This window comes from Delphinapterus leucas, chromosome 15, assembly GCF_059928025.1.
Source record: "Delphinapterus leucas isolate spDelLeu-1000000601 "Yukka" chromosome 15, BTC_Dleu_Yukka2, whole genome shotgun sequence".
Lineage (NCBI taxonomy): Eukaryota > Metazoa > Chordata > Mammalia > Artiodactyla > Monodontidae > Delphinapterus > Delphinapterus leucas.
In genome coordinates this window covers 35,132,683-35,156,605 of record NC_143143.1, presented here as the reverse complement: position 1 = coordinate 35,156,605, position 23,923 = coordinate 35,132,683, and the positions used below count along the sequence as shown (strand labels likewise).

The 23,923-nt window shown below is 45.1% G+C and overlaps 1 protein-coding gene across 10 annotated transcripts in view; it reads right to left on the bottom strand.

Moving 5' to 3' along the window:
* CREBBP (CREB binding lysine acetyltransferase) overlaps positions 1 to 23,923 on the bottom strand; it is a 131,353-nt gene that overhangs the window by 32,538 nt on the left and 74,892 nt on the right. For 5 of the 10 annotated variants that reach the window (XM_089896245.1, XM_089896246.1, XM_089896240.1 and 2 more), the window contains 12 exons: positions 21,812 to 22,052; positions 20,362 to 20,475; positions 11,965 to 12,207; positions 10,456 to 10,558; positions 9,990 to 10,136; positions 9,058 to 9,175; positions 8,357 to 8,528; positions 7,693 to 7,737; positions 5,312 to 5,436; positions 4,502 to 4,690; positions 2,673 to 3,089; positions 631 to 810 (listed from right to left, as the gene is read on the bottom strand). In XM_089896245.1, the coding sequence (XP_089752371.1) occupies positions 631 to 810; positions 2,673 to 3,089; positions 4,502 to 4,690; positions 5,312 to 5,436; positions 7,693 to 7,737; positions 8,357 to 8,528; positions 9,058 to 9,175; positions 9,990 to 10,136; positions 10,456 to 10,558; positions 11,965 to 12,207; positions 20,362 to 20,475; positions 21,812 to 22,052 (2,094 nt within the window). The remainder of the gene's footprint in view (positions 1 to 630; positions 811 to 2,672; positions 3,090 to 4,501; positions 4,691 to 5,311; positions 5,437 to 7,692; positions 7,738 to 8,356; positions 8,529 to 9,057; positions 9,176 to 9,989; positions 10,137 to 10,455; positions 10,559 to 11,964; positions 12,208 to 20,361; positions 20,476 to 21,811; positions 22,053 to 23,923) is intronic. The other 5 variants (XM_089896243.1, XM_089896244.1, XM_089896242.1 and 2 more) reach the window with 4 other exon arrangements.

The following is a 23,923-nucleotide window of genomic DNA, read 5'->3' as shown; positions in this document are numbered from 1 at the left end:
AGCTAATGACAGCAGCAGGAGCTGTTGTGTGAGGCCGCGGGGAGCAGTGGACACTCTGGCAAACTAGAGAGCTCACGACCCATCTAAGAGCCACAGCTGGTGCTCCCACCTAGACTGCTGCCCTACAGCAATGGAAGCACAGTGCTGGCAGAGCTTCTCATTTTTCAAGAAAAGCCAGAAATTCAGAGTTTTATTTGTAATTTCCCATTTTAAAAATAATTGTGTGGGCCAAACAAAACACATTTATAGGCTGGATTCAGCCCACGGTCTGTCAGTTTCCAACTTCTGCTACAGGTTAATTAGTAAAAGAACACACCTCTTGTGCAGTCTAACTCTGCAGAATTATAAATGAATGAAGGATGGCAATGAAAAAGTTGCTGGATGATTTAAACACTTAAAATACAAGCCAGTGCTCTTCACTTCTGGCAAAATAAAATAAACCCATATCTCACATCTAAAAATAAATAACCAATCTGTTTTTAATCTCTTTCCAACTTGAACCACAATCGAATAGGATACTGAAACGGAAAGCAGGGACATCCACGGTGGACGCCTTGTGCCTCCCACGAGGACACCTCAGTGATGCCTCTGTGCGCAGTACATCTATTCACTCCCAGGAATGGCACCTACCGCAGCCCCAGGCTCTGCTTTGGGTTCACTGGCATCGGGCTCGGTGTCCTCAGTCTTGACCTCAGCCTTCATTTCCAGCATTGGTACATCGGGTCCTGGCTGCTGGGAGTTGGTTTCGGCGCTGGCCACTGAGGATGGAGTGGGGACCCTGTTATCAATGCTGGCTGCTGCCTGGGAAAGCTGTGGAGAAACCAAAATCATTTATCTCTGTAAACAATATAAATGATCTTAAACCCTGATGCTCACTCAACACACAGTTTCGCGTTAATCTTTCTCAATACTAATCTAATAGGCACCTCTATTTGAGAGAACTGAAGAATAAGCGTTAAAATAGGAGTTCCAGAGAAATCAATATCAGGCAGAAACACAACTGACTACTTGCCAACAATGCAGAGATGGAAGAACAGAGCTTCCTACCTTTTGATAGAAAATTATTTTCTGGGAATTTTCTACCTAAGTCACAGAACCTCCTATTTTAAATATAATTCCTTCCAATGACATTAATGGTTATGGTAAACGCTGAATAATAAATATATAAGTATATATGCTATAGAAAGGGGAATAAAGTATCTATATGGAATAAGAATGTATAACTAGCCTGTTACTTATAGGAACAGTGGTGGAGGAGTAAACAAACATTAAGAGAAGGAATCCCAGGGCTTCCCTGGTGGCACAGTGGTTGGGAATCTGCCTGTTGATGCAGGAGACACGAGTTCATGCCCTGGTCCGGGAAGATCCCACATGCCGCAGAGTGGCTGGGCCCGTGAGCCATGGCCGCTGAGCCTGCGCGTCCGGAGCCTGTGCTCCGCAACGGGAGAGGCCACAACAGTGAGAGGCCCACGTACAGCAAAAAAAAAAAAAAAAAAAAAAAAAGGAATCCCAGAAAGAATTCTAAATTTTCATAGATTTATCCAATGGAGTTTTAAGTAAACAAACAAAAGAAAACATAAAATTACAAAGGGATCTTACTTAGAGATAAGAAATATAAAGTAAGGATCAATAAGCACACTCCCTTTGGAGAAATACAAACTGTAATGTCATCTTGGGGTTTATGTTGGGGTTAATTTTGACATTTTATAAATAAATATCCTCAGTCCCCACAAATAAAAGATAATGTATTTTAGGGGGAAGAAGGTTTTTAAGTTAGACTGATAAGAAAACAGACACTAAGATTCTGGTGAGAACTGGGAGAAGAATGTGGAGGTGAGCAGAAGCAGCCTCAGGCCCCTGTGTCAGTGGGGACAGCCCAGTCTAGGAAAGCACCGGACTGGGTGCTGCCAGCAGAGCATGGGACATGGGACATGGGACACAGGACGTGGTGTGACCCTGCCACCTTCACCTCCCAGGAAGAATGGGTAAATCTAAGCCACAGAAGTGTTAACCTGAGCATTCCATTTTGTCATGAAAAAGAAAGGGCTTCCAGCTGGAAAACAAGGCTGATAGGCAAGGTCAAAGTACATACAACTAGGAACTTGACTTGTTTACCAAATCCTCATCACTACTAAAACTCAGAAGACGTCAATCTAGGACAGATAATGGGGGACGTACTGCTCCTATGGACAGACAGCTTAAAAATTTTACGGAGGGGCTTTCCTGGTGGCGCAGTGGTTGACAGTCCGCCTGCCGATGCAGGGGACACAGGTTCGTGCCCTGGTCTGGGAAGATCCCATATGCCGCGGAGCTGCTGGGCCCGTGAGCCATGGATGCTGAGACTGTGCGTCTGAAGCCTGTGCTCCACAACGGGAGAGGCCACAACAGTGAGAGGTCCGCGTACCGCAAAAAAAAAAAAAAAAAAAAAAAAAAAAATTCTACGGAGGACCCATGTATGAGTTCTTTTAGTTGTTGATTTCTACAAACTGATTTAATTGGGGAAGATAATCATAAGTCATGTCCTGCCTAACAGCCTTTGGAGCCAATGCTGGAAACAAAACAGATACTTTTTGCAACCGCACCAAGACTTGCAGTGACTTCATGACAGATTTTTTATGGGCAAGTTCTCATCTAAGAGTCTTGGCCAGAAGACGACAGGCCGAGGGGCTCACCGGTGTGCCAGGAGGCTGGGTGTGCACAGGTGTCGGCTGCTGCTGTGACGACTGAGGGGTGGCCACGGATGGAGGCTGGACTGGGGTCTGAGGCTGTGGGGTCACCTGGGCCTGGGCTGCCGCCTGGACTGTAGGGGTGCTCTGGGTTTGGCTGGCACTGGGCACTGAGCCGGGAGTCGGGGTGGGAGTCTGCCCGGAAGACGACACAGGAGTTGATGGCTGGGTGGGAGCTGCTGGCTGGGGAGGAGTCATCCCAGATGCCGCCGGATGCTGAAGAGACGGCATGCCTGCGGCCGTGGAAGCAGGAGGTGGAGTCTGGTGTAACGGTGACTGTGTCACTGGTGGGCAAGGCAGCTGGCTGGCCTGGGGCCCAAGCATGTTCAGAGGGTTAGGAAGAGCAGCACCAGGCACCTGTCCCTAACAGATGGAACAGAGTATGTTAAAATTATTTCCCCCATTTGAAAATGTGGCAAAAGACTTCAAAGACTTAAATGTATGAAAATCTAATCATGGTTTCTTGATGAGGTCTGCTGACTGCACGGGAAGGTTCCATTTGTAAAACGTCATCGATCTGCACACTTATAGTAATGTGCACTTGTTTCTCATGCTTTGATTTACAAAAGTGTGGAAATCTCTGGCTTAAACAAACATATATACACTCCACTTACTAGCTTCGTGCTCCATAATATCCACCCACAGCTTAGACCACTGGAAAAGGTATTTGTCTTTTTTTAAAAAATGAGTTATGGAAACACTGAAATGTTTCAGTACAGTGGTTCTCAACTAGGGACATGTTTCAGAATTATTTGTGGACCAATTAAAAATCTATTCTGAATCACTGGTCTAGAGCAGGGATCTGCAAACTATGTAGAGTCCATGGCTAAATCCATCTAGCTACTGGTTTCTGTCAATAAAGTTTTACTGGCAGGCAGCTTTGCCCATTCACTCATATGTGAATGCACATGTCTACCGCTGCCTTTGCACCACAACAGTGGAGCAGAGCAGTTCAAACAAAGAGCCCATGGCCCACCAGGCTGAAAATATTTACAGGACAAACCTGACAGCCCCTGTCTGGAGCAACGAAATTTATGGAAATTAAGAATTAATTAATAAGTATTTAGTGAGTGAATCTAATGTAGTCACTGCCTTTTATTCAATGTTACTTCATGTTAAAAAAATTAAATAATGAATTTTATCTTTTGGGGGAAGACTTGGCCTGTTTTAAAAACACATGTACATTTGTATACAGCAGCAATCTGGTGTACTCTAGCAATTAACAAAAGGGGGGAAAAGGCAGTAAAATGAATGGAAAATAGTTCTCACCAGCATTAGACTGAATAATTAAAAACACATTCAATAAGAAGAGAACTACTCAAATGATCCAGTTAGTCGGACTTCACCTGGGCAGTTCAGACAGACAACAAGATACAAAGACCAAATCATTAAGAGTGAACTCATGGGACCTTTCCTCACTCCCTCTTTAAAATCCAGTGTCTCTCAGGATCACACGTGAAACTCAGAATTTACAATGCACAAACAAAAACCAAGAAAATGACAACTAAAAACCCTAAAACCAAAACAAAAGCACACAGACCAAAAAACCATAATCCATTCCACTTTTGTATGAAGTTCACCCCAAGATGGTATGACTAATTCCAAACAAGGTAAAAATAACAGAACAGAACGGGGAAAAAAAAAAATCAAGAGATGCTAGCACATGAAATGTTTTGTCTAGAATTCTAATTTCTGTGAACTAGGACATGCTGAGGTCAGTGGGAAGCTGGGGCTACATCACTGTAGGTGGCTCACAGCCCCAACATGAACAGTACCTGTGACACGCTGGCCTGGGCCGCTGGCTGCCCCATGCCCACGCTGTTCACGTTCAGCGCCCCGCTGGAGGACGGGAACTGGTTCTGTGGCAGGAACTGGTTCTGGGCAGGTGCCTGGGCCATCATGTTGTTGGCGTGTGTACCCATCATGTTCGGAGGCTGAGGCATTCGGGAAGGAGAAATGGCCATCTAAAAGACAATAAGCGTTACTGAGAGTTCAGAGGGCTTCAAGGGCCTGAGTCTTCAAGGTAAACTAGAAAGAGACAGAAATCTTCAAATCCTCCTCCCTTGCAGGAAGGGACCCACCATTCACTAAGACCTTCTGGCTCCCAGGCACTCTGCATGCTTTTCAGGCAAGGTCTCTAATAAGCCAGCTTCACACTGCCCTCTGAACAGAAACCAATAGTATGCTATAGTTTAAAGTTCAAAATATGCCTTTTATGAGTTCTCTGAAGCGTTTAGAAGGCAGCCGCAGGAGAGGAAGTTCTGACAGTCAACAGACACTGACAAGTCCCTCTCAGCCACATATCTGAGGCTGCCAACCCCATCTTCCAACAAAGTCACAGGTGCCTATGATTTGTCATTTCAATAAAAATAAGTAAGGTCAAATAATTCTTGTAGTAATAAGGACAGAGAGAGAGAGAGAGAGAGAGAGAAAGAGAAATATGAAGGAAATAAAGCATAAGCCAAATCCAAAGGAACAAGTACCACAGGATTTCCAGACGATCTACAAGTTTCCTGCTGAGAGAATTTTCCTTATTCGAGCAAGGCCTTCTCAGCACAGCTGAGGCAAATAGAAAAAGCACTTACCCCTGGAACGGAGCCCATGCTGTTCATCGGGACAGAGTGGTTCATGGGGGACGATGCACGAGGTCCCATGGGAGCTTGTGGCAACTGTACATTCCCCAAGGATATTGGGTTAAATGAATTCATCCCTGTAAATGTACCCACAACGGTTCATTAGGAAAATCACTCACAGGAAAACACAATGACAACTCACCAAATAAAACTCTAAGCCAAATAAGATGGAACACACACACAACATATACAACTGAAAGGAAAGCACTCAGTTAATCAGAAAAGATGGCTAAATAATAGACTGTTCATATCCAAAGAAGATGGCACCAATGCAGTGGTGGTGAGGGTGATAGGATGGGGTGGGTGGCAGGGCAGCATGAGCACAGGAAGGCAGAAAGTCAGGTAAGCCATGAGTACACAAGGCCGGGGCAACGCTCGGCACCGAAGCATCCAAGCGACAAAGTAGATGGGGGGAGCGTGGGAAGGCGCTCCCACCATCTATGGAGGAGGTCAGCTAAGGCCAGGGCACCCGTCTGAGCCAACCCCTCAGAGCCTTCTGGAGCACCTGACTCCCATCTCCTCTCCTGCAGGAAGCCTGTTCCCATCACTCCAGGCCTCCCAGCCCTTTGGCTGGGTTTACATTTATTGTTGGAATCTGGGGTAAGACTCAAAACATGGTTTTAGTTTTGCAAGCACATTAAGCATTTAGAAAGTGCCCAAGAGCTGGCAGTTCTCAACCTCAGCCTCCTCTCCATACACTGGAAAGATCTCACTTTCACAGCTACCTTGGCCTTTCCAGAGGTGCCACAGAATGAATGACACCTCACTAGCTGCCATGCAGCTCCAGACCACGAGTCTCTCTCTTTGTAATTTCCCACAATACTCTGTAAACTCTGAGCTCAACATAAATGCTGGTTCAATAAGTCTTAGGCCCGACGCTGGCATTTAACAGAATCCTTGAGGCGCTGCCTTAACACTGTGTAGCATGAGAGGCCGTCAAATAACATGTGCCTCCTTCAGCACCACCAAGAAATGTCACCCTAAGTAACCAGCACAGGCCCAGGACTTTCCAGGAAGCTTATAATACAAAAGTGTCCCACTCTCCTTGAGGATTTTATTAACAAGAGAAGATTTTATTAAATAAAAGATGTACGAAGAAATGGCACCATAAAAAGTCCCTCTTTACAGACCCAGACAGGTCGGTAAGCGGGGCGTGCGAGCACGTCCCTAGAAAACGCCTTCCACTCTGCTCAACAGCCACCTCCTCAGATCCCAAAGCAGCAGAGTCTTCCAAGTCATCTCCAACACAGCACTCAGCCACTTTCCTAAGGCTCCATTTCTCTGACTTTGTGATTTCTTTCACCCTTCATATCTAGTCCACCTAAACAAGTCCCTGAAAAGTTTCCTCCACATCAGTTTATCTACCAGGTCTTTTTCAGTACGCAGTACGATCACCACGGCTTTTAAAATGACCTCTTCTCCCCTCTTGAACTACTCTACACACAGCAGCAAGGCCTTGCTTTGGAATCTTCTGGATAGTGTCACCACCTTATTTCACAACCTGTAAAAACATCCTACTGTTCAAGTCTCAATTTGACAAGAGCCATAAAAGCTTTGAAATGACCCTCACCCCCAAACTCCCAAACTAAAATCACTGCTTCAACAACCACCAATAAAAAGACTGCCAGTAGCGCAGCTTGATGAGGGTTCTCTGAGCACAAACCCTCCTCGGCCAGCTGCAAGCAGGCATGGCACCTGTGCTCACAGGGCCCAGAGCAGCCCCCACTTTCCTCACCTTACACCCCCCACCCACAGTGCTCCTGCCCCAGGATGGGCTTGATGCTCAGAAATGTTCTGAAATGTTTCTTTCCCTCACCTCCAATATAATGCTTGTTTTTGGAGACTCTTCCTAAGAATAATGTCTTCTCTTGCCCATCAAAAAAAAAAAAAAAAAAGGGCTTCCCGGTGGCGCAGTGGTTGAGAGTCTGCCTGCCGATGCAGGGGACACGGGTTTGTGCCCTGGTCTGGGAAGATCCCACATGCCGCGGAGCGGCCGGGCCCGTGAGCCATGGCCGCTGAGCCTGTGTGTCCGGAGTCTGTGCTCCGCAACGGGAGAGGCCACAACAGTGAGAGGCCCGCATACCGCAAAAAAAAAAAAAAAAAGTTAACTCCTACTTCTGATCTCCTTGGAGAGCTTTCCTATGACCTCCAAACTTTCAAATGCAACAGATATTCATACTACCTGTGGACATGAACTCTGCTCATCAGCAAAAAGGAATGGAAGGAATAAGAGGAGGAGCTACAAAGAAATACAGAGGGAAGAGGACAAACCAATGAACTCTGTGGATGTAGAATGTTAAACCAAAATATGATTCACAACAATAGTTAAATACCTTGAGAAACCTGCATGCGATTCACTGGCAGAGGCATGGGCCCATCTATAATGGCAGGAAAAAAAAATGGGTTATTTAAAATAATCCTTGGGACTTCCCTGGTGGTCCAGTGGTTAAGAATCCACCTTCCAACGCAGGGGACGGGACGCAGGTTCGATCCTCGGTTGGGGAACTAAGTTTCCACACGCTGGAGGGCAACTAAGCCCGCGCGCTGCAACTACTGAACACGCGGGCCACAACTAGAGAGCCCACGCACCACAACTAGAGAGAAGCTCGCGCGCTGCAACAAGGAGCCCACACACTACAGCAGAGGATCCCGCATGCTACAATGAAGATCCCAACGAAGATTCCGTGTGCCGCAACTCTGCAGCCAAAAATAAAATAAATAATTTTAAAAAAATTTTTAACTTAATAAAATAATCTTTCAAACTTAAAGAGAAAACCAGGTCCAAAAGTGCTGTGCATTCTGATGCCAGCACACCCGCCTTTCCATGAGAGAGACTCAATGTCTAAACACAGGCCACTGCAGAAGGTCACAGCCACTACCACACAGTTTTCACAGCATAGGCTTCCGGAGAATATAATTCTATATGCTTAGAAATACACACCAAACGCAGAAGGAAAAACAAGGAAACAGACTAAGGGCTGGAAATGAAGTCCTTACTTGGAGGTCTCACAGGCTGTGCCTGTGGTATCCCAGGAGGCTGTGTCCCGGGGGCTGGTAAGGCTGGCTGGTTACCCAAGATGCCTTGTTTGTGTAAACGCGATCTCCGTTTTTCTTCTAGTTCTTTTTGTATCTTGTAGATTTTCTCTGCTAGTAAGTGATAGTACTCATCCTAAAAAGCAGTAACATTCAATACTAGTTATTTGTAAAAAAAACAAATGATCTGGTTTTGTATGTTCTAACAAACTAATGAACTTTAAATTAAGTACATTGGCACATGTAAGCATTCAGCACTTCTGATAAACCAGTGCCCAGTGATGTTACAGGAGTTATCAGATAGGAGGTACTGAGTGCTCATTACATTCATTCCACAGCTGAACCTCTTCTTGGACACTCACTGACACTGGCAATAACACGGACAAGCGCTGTGAACACTGCCGCTATAAAGTACACCCACGGATTAAAAAAAATTTATATACCTCATTTACCGCTGTAGCGGAGACATCTGTACTCTGTAGTTACAGAACAAGAGAGTTGTACAGGGACCTCATGTCTTAACTGGGAAGTTTCCCTGGTCAGTGCCCTCAAGTGATGAGTCTACCAGACTAACAGATGTCCCCACTTCCAGACAATAAGGCAGGCAGATGCAGTTACAGCTCCCATAGGTGCTGTGCGTGGCTAGAACACAAATGGCAACCTACCCTGCTGTTGGCAGACTCATACATGTCCCCTTCCACTTTCTTAGCGTAGGCCACCAGGTTCTCCATGCGGCGATCCTTCAGGGCTGCAGGGTCAGGTGTTGGGAAGATGGCTTGGACACTGAAAAGACAACACACACTCTCAATCTACTTTCAATACAATGTCTGTCTATGTGACACGGAAAGAGAAGAAACAATCGTCTACCTATGGGCGCAATACACTGCTGATAGAAACCCCCAATCTCTCTCGCCTAGTTCATGAATACACAAATGAAGTCGCTCTCTGGAGACAATAATGACCTGTCAATTTATCTACAAGTCAAACACACCCATATTTTGCTATTAACGATAAGTGCTGGACCACTCAAAATTCTCATTTTGAATTGCTAATTTTTAACTACTTATTATAAAAACTTTTGATTAAAATAATGAAGGAGAAAACAAATCTCCAAGGGAATCAAGTTAACCTCACCTTCAATTTAACTTAAATAGCTGGAGAAAGTTAACTATTAATTTCCTGTATGTTAAACTGTATGATGGTAGTGTCATGCCATCTGTATTTACTAGGCCCAAATTCCTCCAATTCTCAGGGGTCTCCACAAGTATAACCTTGAGCCACAAAATAAGGCTAAGCTTCTGAGCTGATCCCACGTCCCTGGTGCATCCCAGAGCTTAGAAAACAGGTCTGGCCCCCTGCAACATGGGTCACAGTTCATGTCCCTCTGTAGGACCCACTGGGGATGCAGCGTCTGGGATTCTCTGGCCTCCCTAAACAAGCATGTGACCCCCTTCAGCTGCTAGGGTACAATCACCTGGGGCCCAAGAGAACACTTAGGAATTAAATCAGACATCGATGAAACTGCAAAACTGTCACATCGCCATCAGTCACAAAATGTTTCCATCACATGTGAATAATGGGCGAGGTGGCCACATACAGTTTATGCACTAGATGGCTCCGCAGGTCCTGAGTGACATGTTCGTGCCAGCCTTTCCGAACGCCAGTGCTGGAAGGAGGTGCTGCTGTGGATATAGTGCTGAGGGTTCCAATGTTTCCAGAGTTTGAGCCGTCATTGATCAGTGGGCTAAGGAAAGAGTAAGATTTATCCAACTAAGGTTCGTCAACCATATGGAACTTTAAACTGTATTGGAGGGAGGGAGGGAGGGAGGGAGGGAGGGAGGGAGGGAGGGAGGGAGGGAGGGAGGGAGGGAGGAAGGAAGGAAGGAAGGAAGGAAGGAAGGAAGGAAGGAAGGAAGGAGGGTAGGAAGGAAGGAGGGAAGGAAGGAAGGAAGGAAGGGCGAGCATCACACATTTAGAAAGAATCAAGAGCTTCCCGTGGTTACCAGCCCACTTTCACACGCAACTGTCACTCAGATCGGAGCCAAATGAAACACGGGTCTTACTTTGTGGCCCCAAGGGAAGTTGGAAGAGCTGATTCTGAAATCAAGTTTGGTGGCTGCTGATCTGTTGTTATTCCTCCTGCTGGAATGTTCATTGGGTTATTTCCTTGAAAGAAAGAAAGAAAAGAAATCAACCAACTCCTGAACTATAATATACACTTTAAAGTCCTGATAACAGATAAAAAAAAAAATCACATATAAATAAATGATTCTTATAAGTTATAATAATAAACGCTATGGCAGGAACTCTGGGAGTTATATTTTCAACAATGGTGATCAGGTTTAATAATTCAGTTGCAGTCTCCTTCCCACTGCACTTTGTAACTAAAGAAAGGCATTTCTATGGAGGCTGGCTGGCATCATGAGTGCTCTGTGGCTGCAGAAAAAAACCAGAAATGATCCATCTGCAGATTCAGATTTTGATTCTGGCTTCATTAATATCATGACCTAAACAAGTAAGCTAACCTGTCACATACATGCTCATCATCTTTTTTTTTTTTGCATATCAGAAGGTAAAAATCATAGAAATTTAAGTGCAGGTGAAGAAGATAAAAGGTCAACTTATCTACAGTATTCATTCTAAAGTAAGAAAAAGGTGAGATACAGAGAAGTTAATAGTCTTGTTCCAGATTATATCACCAGTAGGAGTAGAGTTAGATTATAATGCAGGTTTCAGGGCTCCAACCCAGTCTCCTAGCCAGCAGGAGTTAGAGATGCATTAGGGTGATTATTCCCCAAAACGCAACAGATGAGATGTCTTTAACTGGACATTTTTAAGGTTAAAATATTTTATTAGGAAAAGAAAAAAACTAGCACAACAACCTTGATTTAACTTGCTGACATAACTGTTTGGCTTAAGTCTGAGTTTAAAAGGACTATGCCAATTTGAAGAGAAACATTAAGGAGACACTATGCAGAGATTGCAAAAACTGTGGAGAGATGTGACTGAATGATGAAACACTGGCAATTAATGGGTTGAGATGACACTAGGAAACACTAATCCATGGAGAAGTCTGAGACAGAAGAGATTTTCTGAGATTCCTGTTAACCTCCCCATGTCCAGGCTGGTCACCTCCAGCCATGAGGTAGCCCATAACCAAGACGTGCTAAAAGCTGTACCCACCTTCAGGTTCTTTGTCAAATAAATGGTCTACTCCGAGTCAGTGCAAGTGGTACAACCCTAATTCTAACTTGTGAGATTCTGTATTCTGGGCCATAAGAAATGCCCTTATGAAAACTGTCCAGACAGGAGCAACAAAAATATTGGTTCATTTGCAAATGCTATTCATTTTACAAGCCTGTAACATCTTCTGTGCACCCTACACTTTAGCCTTTTCCTGGAAGTTTTTTATTTCAATCATTTAAAAGATACCATCACCATAATATATATACATATATTAACTTGAATTTAAAGTAAAAACAGTAACTGAAAACAGCCTTGGGTTCCAGGAAGACTTGTCATTCCCAATGCTGCATGTGGACAAAGAAATTCTTGAGAGTTCTTTCACCTACCCAAGGGGTTGAGAGTCCTCATCTGCTGGTGAGTTTGAGGCTGTGCTGGTTGCTGGCCAGGAACCTGAGGCTGCAGCTGCGTCTGGGGCTGGTTCAGGTAGGGGAGTCCAAGAGCAGCATACGCTCGTTGCATGGAGCTGGGGTCTATGGGATTTGGGTTACTTAAAGAAGTGGCATTCTGTTGGCCTGTGCCAACAGAACCAATTGTGTTTTGAATTCCACTAGCTGGAGACCCCAGGATGGCTATAACAACAAACAGACAAACAAAAAAGATAAGTAAAAGGGAGAAGTCCACAAATGATTTAAAAACTACTGAAAAGCAAGTAAAATTTTATCAGAAGACCACCTATGTATGTCACGAAACACTGGAACAAGGCTACCAAGAAAGGAACTGTGCAGAGAGAAGGATCCCATTCTATTCATCTATTCTGCACAGCAGTAGTTGAAGAGCAAAAAGCTGAAGAAAAATTCAAGCTTCTATGTTAGAAAACAACAGACCACAAAGTCAGTGATTACCTAATCAAAGTCCTCATGTATTAAATCTAGAGACTCATAAGAAGTCGATTCTGGGGAAATAGAAAACGTGTAACAACAGAAAGTTTCGGATTCTTTGGGGGTCATCAGCCACCACTGAGATGACCTAAGGAGCCCCCTCCTGCTGTCGCTCTCCCAAGTCCTTTACTCCTCACCTGCATAGGTACAGAAGGATTAACAGAAGGAACAGAGGTGATACCCAGTTGGTCAGTTTTGTTGCTTATTAATAACTTGAGATCTATGACGTGACCTTCCAAAAAACAAAAGTGCACTTCCTTGAAACTGCGGCGTACAGTGACCAGGTAACACCACACCTTTCTCTCCTACGAGTTTCCTATGCAGGAGGACACCATGCTGAGCTCTCTGCTATGTGAAGCTGTTCGAGAAATGCTGTACTTGACAGAGTGACTATCTAGCTGAAATGAGTGATGGACCGAGGCTTGGTGTCCCCTCAGCACCGCTGATACTCAGAACTGAGTGTCAAGATGCTCAGCCTCGGCAGCCAACCTCGGCTCCCATGGCCTGGCCTGGCCTGCGGCTGGCTCGCAGGGTGTTCTCTCCAGCTACCCTTCTTCCTGCCTGATCCCCGGAGACTAAAGGAAAAATCTGTGGCAACATAAAGAGTCCCATTCCCAAGGGCTTCAAAGTTAACAGAGATGGCCCCAAACATCCATCCGTCCGTCTGCCCATCCATCCATCCATCCGTCTGCCCATCCATCCATCCATCCAAATGTCCTCCTTTGCTGAGCACTCAATATATGGCAGAAGTTTTATGTCATACCATTTATTCTTATTCTTAAGAGCTCCTTTCTTTCCAACTTCCCAAAGCTTTATAGTCATGTCATAAACAGCAGCTTATAAAACTGATACTATAACATATGCTCTCTGATACATTAAAAAACACTATCACAAAGCCTTTCTTTAAAATTCAATTACCTTATGTGTAATAACAATATTCTCACATTACCATCAGTGCAACTATAACATAAACAACTCAAATACTTATCAGAGTAACTTAATTAAACCGAAATGTGTTAAAAAAAAACCCAAAACTTGATAATTACACATTCCATACTATTAATTTTTCTAATAAGGATATTCAGATCTCAAACTCATTAATGCTCATTAGACACAATTACACACACCAAGCACCTCGTTATTATAAATGAAAATCAGTTCCCAAGGTACACTTTATGACAAGCATGTAGCTGAAATAAGTCATGTATAATACCTTATAAAAGTGTTTTTTTCCTAACAGCTAATACTCCACAAAACTTTAAACACATGACACTGTACTCTTGAAACTGACATGCTAAATTTTCTAAAAGAACTATGATGTAAAAAGGAAAGTGATAATGGTAGGATGACTTATTTTTCTATCACCTTGTGGTATAAGAAAGAATAGACACAGACTACGTTGATACACATGTTGATCAGTTGTGGAGGGAGAGGAATTTAAAGAAACAAGGTGTACGTGGCCTTCCGTTTCTGGGTGAAGATGCATTAGCGACCACTTCTTCCTACTATTATCCATTCGTGTCCACACTTCCCCAAATGCCATCCTTTTAGCCAAAATTCCACATCCTAGGACAAATGCCATTCCCAAACCCAAGGCCACTTATGGGGCAGCCAGCATGTCTCGTGGAAGCTGCTGACAAGGTCAATGCATTTTTTGTTTGTGTTACATTTATGTCCTAAATGTAAACATTACTATATTTTTTATTTTAAAAGAAAACACATCTATCCGAAGACAAGCAAGCATTTGGTAATTGACATTTCTAACAATTTAGAGACAAAGGAAAACAAAATACAAACAAAAAGCGTCTCTAACATATACGCATGGCCCAATTTGAGTCCAAATGCTGCTATGAGATAACACAAATTATCTCATAAGAGTAAGGGAACACAGGCATTTCCTATGGGGGTGACAGCTGATTGAAAGGGGTAAAAGCGCTAGATGCTCTAGCTCTCCGTGAACATCCTGCTGGTGTCTTGGGCAGCAGTTAAGTCTTCCCTGAATTCCCCCAGCGTCTCCTGGGCCTCTGCTTCTCTTTGGGCATCTGAGCTTCCTGCACTCTCTCGCTCACTTATTCACTCAACTTGCTGCACAGACTGCGTGCAGACTGGATGTTGGGGACTCTGCGAGGCTCCGGGATACGCACACAGAGCAGAGGGTCTGATGGGAGAGCAACAAATTTATCTGATAATACTGACAAATGTAAGGCCGCAGCTCTGGACCCCATATCAGATTCAATGGTGCTCATCTCCTCTTCCCTGCACGTTCCCTAAAGGGTGGACCAGTGTGCGACGCATCTGGATTCCTCCCATGTTGTGGTGCCCAGCACAGGGAAACGAGGTGCAGGTGAGCTGCGGCAGTGTAACAGGTGCCCTCCCAGCACTGAGGGCTTTAGGGCCGAACAAAAATGAAAGGAGTGCTAAAACAGCAAGGCTTCATTTATCTGGTATCACTGAGAATACAGCCTGCTGTACTGATGTTTGCCCCCCCACCTTTTTCTTTTGGCCATGCTGCAAGGCTTGTGCAATATCAGTTCCCTGACTGGGGGGGATCGAACCTGGGCCCCCACAGTGAAAGTGCAGACTCCTAACCACTGGACCACCAGGGAATTCCCATTTACCTCTTTAAATGTCAAAACCTCCTGTTCTTTTTACGATTTTTACATCATTTTCTTTCTTAGAGCTCAATGCTATGTTTCATACACAATCAATCCTTAGACTATCACATCACACAGTGTCTCAATACATCTCAATACAGTGTGGGTTCCTCTCCCTTGAGTATCAGTCGGCATTCCTGCTACATCAAAACACCCCCAACCCCTCCACTGACCCACCATTCCCCTTCTGTTGCAGCTATACCAGGAGCCCATGACTTAGGAAATAAAAGGCCAAGTTTCATAGTTGGCTCTGCCCAGGACTCACCCACCACTTTTCAAGGCAGTCCTTCCCCAGTGAGCACAAAGCCTCACGGATAGGGTCCATGTACGCTATACACTGCTGCTTTGCAACATTCAATTCACCAGAAGTTCCAGTCCCCCCAGTCATTCTCAATAAAACTGTGCTCAATTTGTAAATCCAATGAAAATGGACACACTGAACTCCAAAGCTTTGTGAGGCTGGTGGGGGACATGCCATGGAGCAGGCAACCACCTACTACCTGGTCATCACTTAGATTTCCACTGAAAAAGCCAAGCTGAAATTTACTCAGACCTGCAGACGTCTCTGCAGAGCTGCTCCCACAGCACAGGGCTTCACATGCACTGTGCACCAGGACCCCCCTTCCTCTCCAGCATCTTCATGTGTACAGCACAGGGCACAATGACAAAGGGGAACACCTGAGCCCCAGGGCCAGGCCTCCCATCACAGCCACCAACAAGCAAGAATGCACGCCCCGCAGCAGGTTTTCCTCAGAAGCCAAAGACTCAGAAGTGGCAACCCTGTGTCTCACAGAAGAGCAAGGACAAAGCTATTCCGATGAAGTCTATCACCAGCGAAGGTTTGGTGCTTAAATCAGGGCAAACAAGCCCAATGCTCTGTCCCTACAGCCAGAGGCTACCATGCCCCCTTCTGCTCCCCGCCCCTACCCGAGTGAGGGCTGTCAGAGGTGGCTGAGGGTCTCTGGGGAGCCCTCAGGTGGAACAGGCGGCCATCCCACAAGTGCTTGCTGACCACCAGGCAGGCGTCATGAGGGCACGTTTTAAGGAAGACTCAACACCCTGAAGGAATGCATTTCACACAGAGGGGTCTAAAGCTGGAACACACAGCAGGGCCAGATAGTGAGCATCAAGCCAGTAGAGCTATTCAAGTCACAGATCTGGGGACTGCTGACTGAGACCCTGTGGAGGCTCACGTCGAGGTGCAGCCCAGGGCCCAGGCAGCCCTGGGCAGTGAGTGGGCTGGTGTGGCTCTGGGGCTGACCCTGGGGCACCCATTCTGACAGTCCTTCTGGTCTGAGTTGGGAAACCCATGGTTTCCCCCAGAGAACAACTCACACCTTCTCAAAAGTTCCAGAACAGACACTCTGCCCTTCAAGGCATTCAGAGCAGCATGTCCCGATCACCTGGGAATTTGTTAAAATGTAGTCTAGTAACACAGAAGGTCTGGGATGAGGTCCAATTTTCTGCATTTCTAACACTCAACCTGGGGGTGCCCGTGCAGTTGGTCTGAGGACCACATGCTGAGTACCAATAACCCCACTGATGAGGCAACATGAATTCAAATAGGGAATTCGGTCACGTGTTCCCACAGCCCCTGTCCCCGTTGCCACCCTGTACAGTACTGGAATTTACTGGGAATCAGATGCCAGGACTGACATTAGGTATATACCTTGCAAAGTCCTAATTATTCAATAAAATCTGATTATCTCTATAAGGGATGGATAACTCAAGATCAGTGATTGCAGAATCTCTTGAAAACAACTCAAGGAAAAATTAAACAAAATCTCAACACAGGCCAAAGAGGTCTGAGTTTCCTTTCAATGACCACTGTGTAGGCTCCACAGGTGATTCTGGCAGGTTCTCTCAATAAAGACATCAGTGAGAGAAGTTAGATAAGTAGGATGTGTGCACCAGGTAGGGTGAGCATCTGTGGGAAAACCTGCCTGGAAAGCACAGCCTTGGTGGACACAGGTGTGTCTCAGTCCCCAGGGGTCCTTACCACCCACTACAAACCTTACTATAGCATAGGAACCTCTGAATCCAGTCAGATCTGTGCCCTTGCAGGCATATCAGCTGTGCTGTCTAGAATGCTCTTCCATTGTTATTTTATTGAAATTGGGCTTTGCCCAGCCCCACCCTCCAGCACACTCTGATCCTCCCTGCCAGGACTGCTTATAATACTGCCTTGCCTCTACCTCACTCCTCTGACTGATGCCATCGTCACATCATTTTTAATGTACAGCTGACCCTTAAACAATATGGGTTTGAAGAGCATAGGTCCACGTACACACAGATGTTCTTCAACAGCAAATATGACACCCACACACTGTCATCTGCAGATGCAGAACCAAAGACACGGAGGAACCAAACTGCCAATGCAGTGGGAAGGCCGTGGTTTGACTGACTGATTTATGCTGCGCTGGGTATTACCTGTGACGCGTGGGATCTTTTAGTTGCGGCATGCGTACTTCTTAGTCTTGGCATGTGAACTCTTAGTCGCTGCACGCATGTGGGATCTACTTCCCTGACCAGGAATCGAACCCAGGCCCCCTTCACTGAGAGTGCAGAGTCTTACCCATTGGACCACCAGGGAAGTCCCGGGCTGTGGATATTTGACTGTGCAGAGGTTTGGTGCCCCTAACCCCTGAGCTGTTCACGGGTCAACTGGATATATTCTAACAGTGGAGCTGACTCTCAGCTGCTAGAGGGTCAGATCCACAGTTCCTCTCTATTGCCTAAACCCCGTTTCACACATGATAAGCACAACTTGCTTCAGGAGAGGAGGAACAGCAACAAACATTTACAGAAAAGATATTGCTGCAACTTTCTCACTCAGCCTATCAAAGTCCTTTGTACTCACAAAACTATAGTGCTAGAGCCAAAGGAATAGACTCAGAGCAGAAACATAATTTGAGAAGCATGTAAAAAACCAAAAACAAACAAAAAAAAAGAAAGCACTTTCATTTCTTTCATGAAAATTTGCCAAAACCTTGCACAAAGTTAGTCTACACCTTCTCCGTGACTTTATATTATAAAATCACCCTGGTAACACCTTACATTATGACTAGGAGAAACACTGTGGTTTACCACTTCTGAGAGCACGCACTGGATCAATTGTCACAACAGTCAGGCAGTTATAAGGAGTCTAAAAAAAAAAAACCCACATTCATTTTTCTTTTTCTTTTTTTTAAACAAAAACCACACAAAGTGTTTCTTAAAAAGAGAAATCTTTACAATTGTCATGGCAATACATATTAAAAACCAAAAGAGCTCAGAAAATCCACAGCCCCAAATTAAAAGTTAAGAACAATGTCTTAATTCATTACTCACGGAATTAATACTGTACAACCACAAACTCGACAAATGAATATTCTGGCACTTAAAACGCCTATTGGGCTTCCCTGGTGGCGCAGTGGTTGAGAGTCTGCCTGCCAATGCAGGGGACACAGGTTTGAGCCCTGGTCTGGGAGGATCCCACATGCTGTGGAGCAACTGGGCCCGTGAGCCACAACTACTGAGCCTGCGCTCCGCAACGAGAGGCCGCAACAGTGAGAGGCCCATGCACCGCAATGAAGAGTGGCCCCCGCTCGTCGCAACTGGAGAAAGCTCTCGCACAGAAACGAAGACCCAACACAGCCAAAATTAATAAATAAATTAATTTTAAAAAACAAAACACACCTATTACTGAAATACATCCTAAAACACAAGAAACTAACCATCACAACATACTAGTTAAAAAAAATGTTTTACACTAACTTGAAGGAAAACCAGACTGCATTCCACTAGAACTACTGTCCCAAATATCTGGTTCTAGAAGACCCAGACTCCTAGATCTTCACTTTATGTAAGAGATGTCCTGGAAAATTGTGTATTAATTCAATTTTTGGTTAATCAAAGTATAATTTAACTGATTTAGGAAAGTGACTTTTAAAGGAAGCTTAGTATGACCGCTTCTGCAGGGAGGGAGGGAGGATGACAGGCCTGTGGCCCTGGACCATCTCTCCTGTGCCGTGGACACCCAGCCACGTGGGGCAGGCTCGTGAGGGACCCTCTTGGAAGGAAGGAGCTGGGCTTGTTGAGAGGAAAGCATGTGGCCTGCACAGTGCTCTGAGGAACAGTGTGCTTGTCCATCTTTCCTTGTGCCACATGGAAACAACCAGAAAGAATAGCAGCACATGTTCTGCAGGCAGCAGTGGCGTCTGAGGCAGGTGATCAAGAAGAATGAGAGTAATGAACACATAACGACAAACAGGGGAGGGTGGCAAGACGGCACAGATGAGGTGGAGGAAGATGAAGACGACGGTGCTGGAGTCACGGGGAGCAGCTCCAGCCCAAGGGGTGACACGAGATTCAAGGGCACGGCCTATCTGCCCAAACTGAGGGACACACCCAAAGGCCACAGTTTCACCTTGGAAATGACAGGAAGGGACTTAAAATTTGGGAGAGATGCTCATCCTTTCCCTGCTCTGATGCCTACAGGGAGCCCCTGGGAGCCACACGCAGGCCTCCTAAGCAGGGCGCTGCTTAGCCGATCAGCTAAAGGCTACAAAGATCGACTGGAAAGATGACAAAAATGATGGGAATGATCAGGATGCAGCCAGTCCTGGTGCAGAGACTCTCAATTTGTGCTGAATAAACTGTCAGTTATGCACCTAGATCTGGGAACTGCATCTCCAAGGAGGAAAACCTCCTAAACATCTGCGCGTGGGATTTTACCCTGACCCCCGACTCTTCTAGAAAACGGAGTCCTCAAAACTTAGAGTAATTCCAAAAGAAGTGTCCAGTCTACTCCACCCCTCACCCCAAAGTCGCCGCCATTATAGTGACATGACACTCAAATCCTCAGATCCTGAGTATCTGTCAAGAAACATGAAGAGTCATCATGTTGGCTCTTGGCTCTCTAAACAAAGTGACGCCCCTCTTTTGCACTAACTGCTCTGCTGTGACCAATTCTAGTGCTGGGGGTGGAGGGTGGGGGGGATTCCAAAGCGACCATGTCACTGAGCACATGGAGGACCTGCCTACTCGCTAAGCTGAGCTTCACCCTCAGGTCTCCACCTTGGTACCTCTGCTCCCACTATACTTTGCGGTTAGTAGTTTCTGCCCTGCTTCCTACCTACTCCTCTGTATTCTCTTTAGAAATAGCTTATCATCTCATCGCCAAGCTTCTCTACCCCCAATGCTCACTTACTTTGTTGGTTTCGCTTGTCACTGGCATTTTTCAAAGGGAGGCAAACAGGACAGTCATGTCGTGTGCAGTTCTTCCAATGAGAGATGATTTGTCGTGAAGATGCACAATGGGCAACTATGACCAGAAAAACAACGAGATGTTATTTTTCTATCCAAATCGTCACGCTTTCAATTACACCTAAATTATAATGCCAGCTTCCATAAAAAAATGGTAACAAGTGTAACCACAGCACAGTGCAGGCAGTCCTCAACTTACAAACAGGCTATTTTCCAAAAAGTTTGTAAGTCAACTACTGAGAGTTCCAAACAAAAACTTCCCATAGAAGCAATGTTATGAATGATGGTGAATAAGGTTCAGCCCACAAATCAAAAAACAGAACAAAAACTACTCGACCTGAAATACTGCACAACTGGAATGAAAGGCAGAACAAATAATAATTCTGCGATGTCACTATTTACAATAAAAATTTTACATTATGTTTAAGGATGAAACCATCTAAATACTATAGCTGAAGAAATATAGACAGAAGCAAATGAGAGGTCTGTGGAGACTCTGAAGGGGATGCTGGGCAGTTCTCAAAGTACTTGAGAGGGCAGCTGTGCCTGGTCCCTCTGTCTTTATTTTTGCTTCCATGTGAAGGTGCTGTCACTTCTTTCTAAAGGTCTAGCATGACCCTCCTCTGCTTTTCCATCAGGATCAGGGTTACACCTGGGACTCACAAATGTCACAAGGGAAAGAGGGAGATCAGGGACAGACTCTCCCCAAGGTTTAGGAGCACAAGTTTGAAGAGAAGGAAACAGAATAAAGATTAAAGGGAAGTAGAGTTGTTAGTAAGAAGCAGTCTCTTCAGGAGAAATGGGGTGTCTGCTATAGAAGAGCAGGTGGGGGGGGAGGGGCACGTGACTCGCCTGAGTCCCCCTCCTGGAGGGGAAGGAAGGAGTGGCAGGGATGATACGGTGCATAGTTCCCCACGTCACAGTCACCCAGGACAACTTCACCAGTATCCCAATGAGCCTCAAGACGAAAAGGTGGAGGAGCAAGGCAGTGGGCCCCTGGCAGTGTGGGCACACAGAACGACTGCAAGACAGATGCTCTACGTTCTGGGAAGGGCGTGTGCATGCGTGTATGTGTGTGAGCTACACTGTCCAAAAGAAAACCGTGATCTAGACAGTTATGACAAAGACAGTGTCAAGAAGGGACAAAGGTCTTCCGTGACACAGGAAGGCAGAAAAGAACAAACGCAGGGCACAGCCCCAGCCAGCAGAAGTTCACAGAATATCATAAAACCAAATCGCCTTTCTCTTCAGCAGGTAAGTGTCCAGAGGCATCTGACTGGTCGGCGTGTGGGGACGTTGGTGGTGGGAACCTTATTAACAACAGAGGTGCCTGAGAATAATAGGCAAATTTCATCCTAAGCTCTGCCCCCAGGGCTTCAGAAAATGGCACTTACCTTGACAGGCTTTCCCAGCCTGACAATGTGTCATGTGATTCAAAACATTTTTCATGGTTCGACAATGTGGGAGAGAGCAGGCCCGAACCTCTCCATTTGCTTGTTCTCGCCTCTGACATTTATGAGCGTGAAGCAGTAGAACCAGCTGCTGCTGTATCAGTTTGCGTTTTTCAGGATCTGCAGTAGGGCCCGTTGCAATTGCCTGTGTGGGTCCAATTCCCACTGATGTTTGCATCTGAGACTAAAATAAAACAAATAAAAATATTTTAATAAGCTTTCAGAGTTCCAATTCACGTTCATTAATTATTTTTCAAACTAATGTTAAAGCTGATGGATAGTATCAGCCACAGAGAGAAGGCAGCTGGTGAGGTTCTCTTTAGCTCATTGGCAACTTTAAGGAAGAGCCAGAGGCACAGAAATAAACCAACTCAGAAGCAAGGCTGGTTAAAGTTCACTTTTGTATGATCATCTGAGAGCAAGAAAGCGATGCTTATTCTAAACTGTAGTAACAAAAACCCAATTCACTCTACAATACATACAAGTGCATGAAAAGCTGTTACTATATTAGGTTCAACCATATGAAATTGTTGTTTCTCTAGGCCCAAATGACCAAACACTGGCAATTTCATATGATTCAACCTAATTAAAAAGATTGTCAAGGCCTGACCAATCACAACCCACTGCGAATATCTGATGGAGCATAAGAATCAGAGCCACCCTTTGGATTTCATAATCTTGTGACCAGAGGAACAATACTTGCAGCACTCCTAAAAGAATAAGACAGGACTTCCCGGGTGGCACAGTGGTTGAGAATCTGCCTGATAATGCAGGGGACACAGGTTCGATCCCTGGTCCGGGAAGATTCCATGTGCCATGGAGCAACTAAGCCTGTACGCCACAACTACTGAGCCTGCACTCTACAGCCTGCAAGCCACAACTACTGAGCCTGTATGCCACAACTACTGAAGCCCCTGCGCCCTAGAGCCTGTGCGCTGCAACTACTGAGCCCATGTGCTGCAACTACTGAAGCCCGAGCACCTAGAGCCCGTGCTCCACAACAAGAGAAGCCACCACAATGAGAAGCCTGCACACCGCAATGAAGAGTAGCCCCCGCTTGCCACAACTAGAGAAAGCCCATGCGCAGCAATGAAGACCCAACGCAGCCAAAAAATAAATAAATAAATAAATTTTTTAAAAAAAGAATAAGACAGCACTTATCTTGAATACAACCACCCAGTACAACTGTTAATGCTTATGAAATGCTTTGCCTTCCATTAAAATTTCTACGCAGACATCTGACAATATTTTTTCTAAAAGTATTAGATGATCTGCTAAAGATTCAAAAACAGAGTTTAGCTGCTCTCAGCCTTTCAAAGTAATAGGCCAGACCAACCATATCTCTTAACTGCAAAGAAAATGGAAAAGGTGACCTGTGGAGACCACCTTCTTACTCTTTACCAACTACCAACATTCTTCACACAAATTTACTAAAGAAACTTGTGAAATCAGAGAAATGTAATGTTCCTAATATGCAACAATATAATCCATAGTTCAGGGATTTCTATCTTCTGCTCTGACATTCACACTCCTCGCCTGATTTCACAACACTCAGTGCCTCCCATGAAGTACACCACCACTCTGATTTTCCAAATTAAGAATCAAAACTATACACCTGCAATTAGGGGAAAACCAAGTATAAAAATATTTCTTAATGAACCAAAGCTCATTTTTAAAAAGTTACAGGGTTTTCTGCTTTGGTTTTATCGTGATGAGAACTCAGAAAATAAGTGTGTAGAAAAACCGCCTGGCTTTGCTCAGGAGCACAACCCCTGGAAGCCTAACCAGGATCCAAAGCAAAAACAAAGTTCAAGCTGAGAGGTCGAGCTTCCTGACTGGTAGAGAAAACAGCCTCTTTTCCTTATGTCTGTTTTTTCCCTGATTATACAAGCAATATATGCACCCGGTAGAAAATGTGGAAAGCAAAAGAACTAAGGAAATAATTAACATGTGAAATCCTGACAGCCAGGAGTCCACTACTGAAGCATAGACAGGTTTTTCTTCTTCCAGTCTTTTTTCCTATGCACATGTGTATGCATGAACCATCTGGCTTCG